This window comes from Triticum dicoccoides, chromosome 5B (assembly GCF_002162155.2).
Source record: "Triticum dicoccoides isolate Atlit2015 ecotype Zavitan chromosome 5B, WEW_v2.0, whole genome shotgun sequence".
Classification (NCBI taxonomy): Eukaryota; Viridiplantae; Streptophyta; class Magnoliopsida; order Poales; family Poaceae; genus Triticum; species Triticum dicoccoides.
The window spans coordinates 168,060,055-168,062,660 of record NC_041389.1 but is presented as its reverse complement, the minus strand read 5'-3'; the positions used below and the strand labels follow the sequence as shown (position 1 = coordinate 168,062,660).

At 46.6% G+C, this 2,606-nt stretch overlaps 1 protein-coding gene across 3 annotated transcripts in view; it reads right to left on the bottom strand.

The window, feature by feature from the left end:
* Window positions 1-216: 216 nt before the first annotated feature.
* Window positions 217-2,606, bottom strand: part of LOC119307985 (MADS-box transcription factor 13-like) — a 14,086-nt gene continuing 11,696 nt past the window's right edge. For all 3 annotated transcript variants that reach the window (XM_037584102.1, XM_037584100.1, XM_037584101.1), the window contains exons 4-8: window positions 1,423-1,487; window positions 1,250-1,349; window positions 903-944; window positions 738-779; window positions 217-639 (exon numbers count right to left, since the gene is read on the bottom strand). In XM_037584102.1, the coding sequence (XP_037439999.1) occupies window positions 397-639; window positions 738-779; window positions 903-944; window positions 1,250-1,349; window positions 1,423-1,487 (492 nt within the window). In that variant the 3' untranslated portion in view covers window positions 217-396. The remainder of the gene's footprint in view (window positions 640-737; window positions 780-902; window positions 945-1,249; window positions 1,350-1,422; window positions 1,488-2,606) is intronic.

Here is a 2,606-nt window from a genome sequence, read left to right as displayed (position 1 = left end):
GTCGCCGCACCGAGGCCACCGCGCCAACAGGGGATGGGGAGGGGGGGGCGACGAGGGGAGGAGATCCACCGGGGCGGCACCAGAAGGGGCCGGAGACGCCCGGGTCAGGGAGGAGGAGGGGAAGGGGAGGGGAAAGGACCGCCATCCCGTGCACAATTGTGTAGCAACTCGTCAAAGCACAATTGTGTAGCAACTCGTCAGAATATACGCGAGTAATTCTCAGAAATTTGGTTCTACACCGGCGGCAAATTTAGAGGTACTTGAGACAATAAAACTTAGCACACATATATCTTAGCCAGACGGTTTGACCGGAACAGTGGAGTACTGATAACACTGCCGACGACCTTCCAGTTTTATTGCAGTGTGTGTCGTCAAGCAAGAGCTCCTGCAGGTTGACTAGAACTGATGAGCCACATCGCCGGCGCCCGGTGGAGCAAGCTGCTGGTAGCGTAGGTTCAGCTGAAGCGACGCCTGAGCCTGAGCCTGAGTCCGTGCCTGCGCGTGCGCTTGCACCGCTGCCTCGAAGAGGTTGGCAGGGAAGAAGCACTTCATGTCCAGTGCGGTGAAAGGGTTCAGCTCCAGCGCCGCCGAGGGCCTGGCGATAGTCACCTGCTGCAACTGCTGCTCCTCCTCCGCAATCTGGTCACCAGACCATGTATAACGTGGACAGTAGTTATAGCTTAATTAATTTGGAACCATCGAAGTTGATTTATTTTATAGCTTCTGTACGACTGTACCTTGGTTCTGAGATCAATGTTGTCACTCTGAAGCTCTATCTCCTACAATGGTGATGAGGATATATGTATTAAATGCAAGACGTACGGTCGATAATAAAGCCAAGATTGGTTAATTAGCTAAAGGAAGCCTGTAGAACAACCCATACAGTAGTATATATTACGTACCCTTTTGACCATGTAGTTGATCTCAGAAGATAGGAGCTCATTCTGAGACATGAACGCACAGAGAAGGATCAACATTTATAAGTGAATAATTTATGGATCTAGGAGTATAACGATGATATAAGAAGCTCAAGAACTACTCATATTTATATGCCTTGTAAAAACACTATTGTACAATTTATTAGTGGATGCTATATACATAGTACTTCCTCCGTCCCAAAATTCTTGTCTTAGATTGACAAGAATTTTGGGACGGGGGGAGTACTATGTGAAGGTACGGTACTGCTGGATGCCAAATTTGATGAAAGAGTGCAAAATCGGTGGGAAGTTGATCAAAATTTCAAATATACCTTCCTGGCCCTGATCTTCGCAATGCCTTTCTCAAGCCGGCTTTCGAGCTGCTTCAGCTCCTTGAGTGACAGGTTCCCAACAGAATCACCAACCAAGTGCCTTTAGAAGATAAGAATTGGTTAGACGATGGGGGAAAATTGTGTACATGCAAGCATGTGCAGTCTGATCTTACTTGTTAGTGCTTTGCAGCATCTGGATCTGGTGGCGCAGCTTTGCAGCTTCTTGCTGGTAGTATTGCTTCAGAAAGAATAGATTATATCAAGAAAAACAAAGAGCGTGAGCTGTCTATCACATTCGTTAATTAATATCCACGTCATCCGATTGCAATTGAGTTAGAAAAACCAAGCTCCAGCCCATGATTTGGATGTTTTACCAGTGCTGTGGCTTTACTTACTGTTCTGTTTTAAGTTAGGTGTGCTGATCCTAGACGATGTACCAGTAACTGCAAATGTACGTACACGGGTATATATGCATGCTTACCTATACAGGAGTAGCATATACTGTAGTATATATTCAGAGACAGACAGACATGCACGCATGCACACACAGGAACATAATCATTTGTAGGAATTGTAGACATGAGTGCTATCTGATCCCCATTAGGTACATATATGGATTTGCTTTGGTGGTTTGGTCCTAAAGATTTAAATCATGGCCATCTTTGATGTTAGAATAATCATCCGAGGACCAAGCAATCACACGAGGCACGACACCGAGATTTCTTAACGAGGTTCATCGATATGGCTACATCCCCGGGGCTTGACAACGGGCGCTCCTCCCCGTGACACCGCTACAATACCGCACCCGGTCGCCCTGGACACCGGCACATGCCGCCGCCTTCCCCTGCGTTCCGGTGCTATTATGTTGGCATAGGTTACATCGTGTGTCTACCCCCGCCATATAAGAGAGGCCTAGGATACAAGTGTCCTACTAGGACACGACTCCACATCCTATGTAAACACAATACAACTCATAGTCCAACTGTAACCTACCTTGTACACTATATTCGACACAACTCTAACAAACTTCACCTTGACGAATATTCTCTACCACCTTGAATTCGTCAGTGCGTCAAACTTCCATGTACATTGGACTTGAGCTTATCTCATGAGCACCGCTGCTACTCCAAAGACTCCACGTGACTCCACCTGCAACTTGTAGTCCTTTTTTTTATTGACCACAGTCAACACCCGAGCAAAATTAAGTTACTCTAGTTTGTGCTCCCAACTTCCAGAGTATCCGTCCAACGCCATCACACACTGATCACTGACCTGCGTGAAAGTGAACAACTCACATATTGGGTGTCACACACAAGAGTTACTTGACTCAACATCACCGCTCCTTTCTTGTCCACCT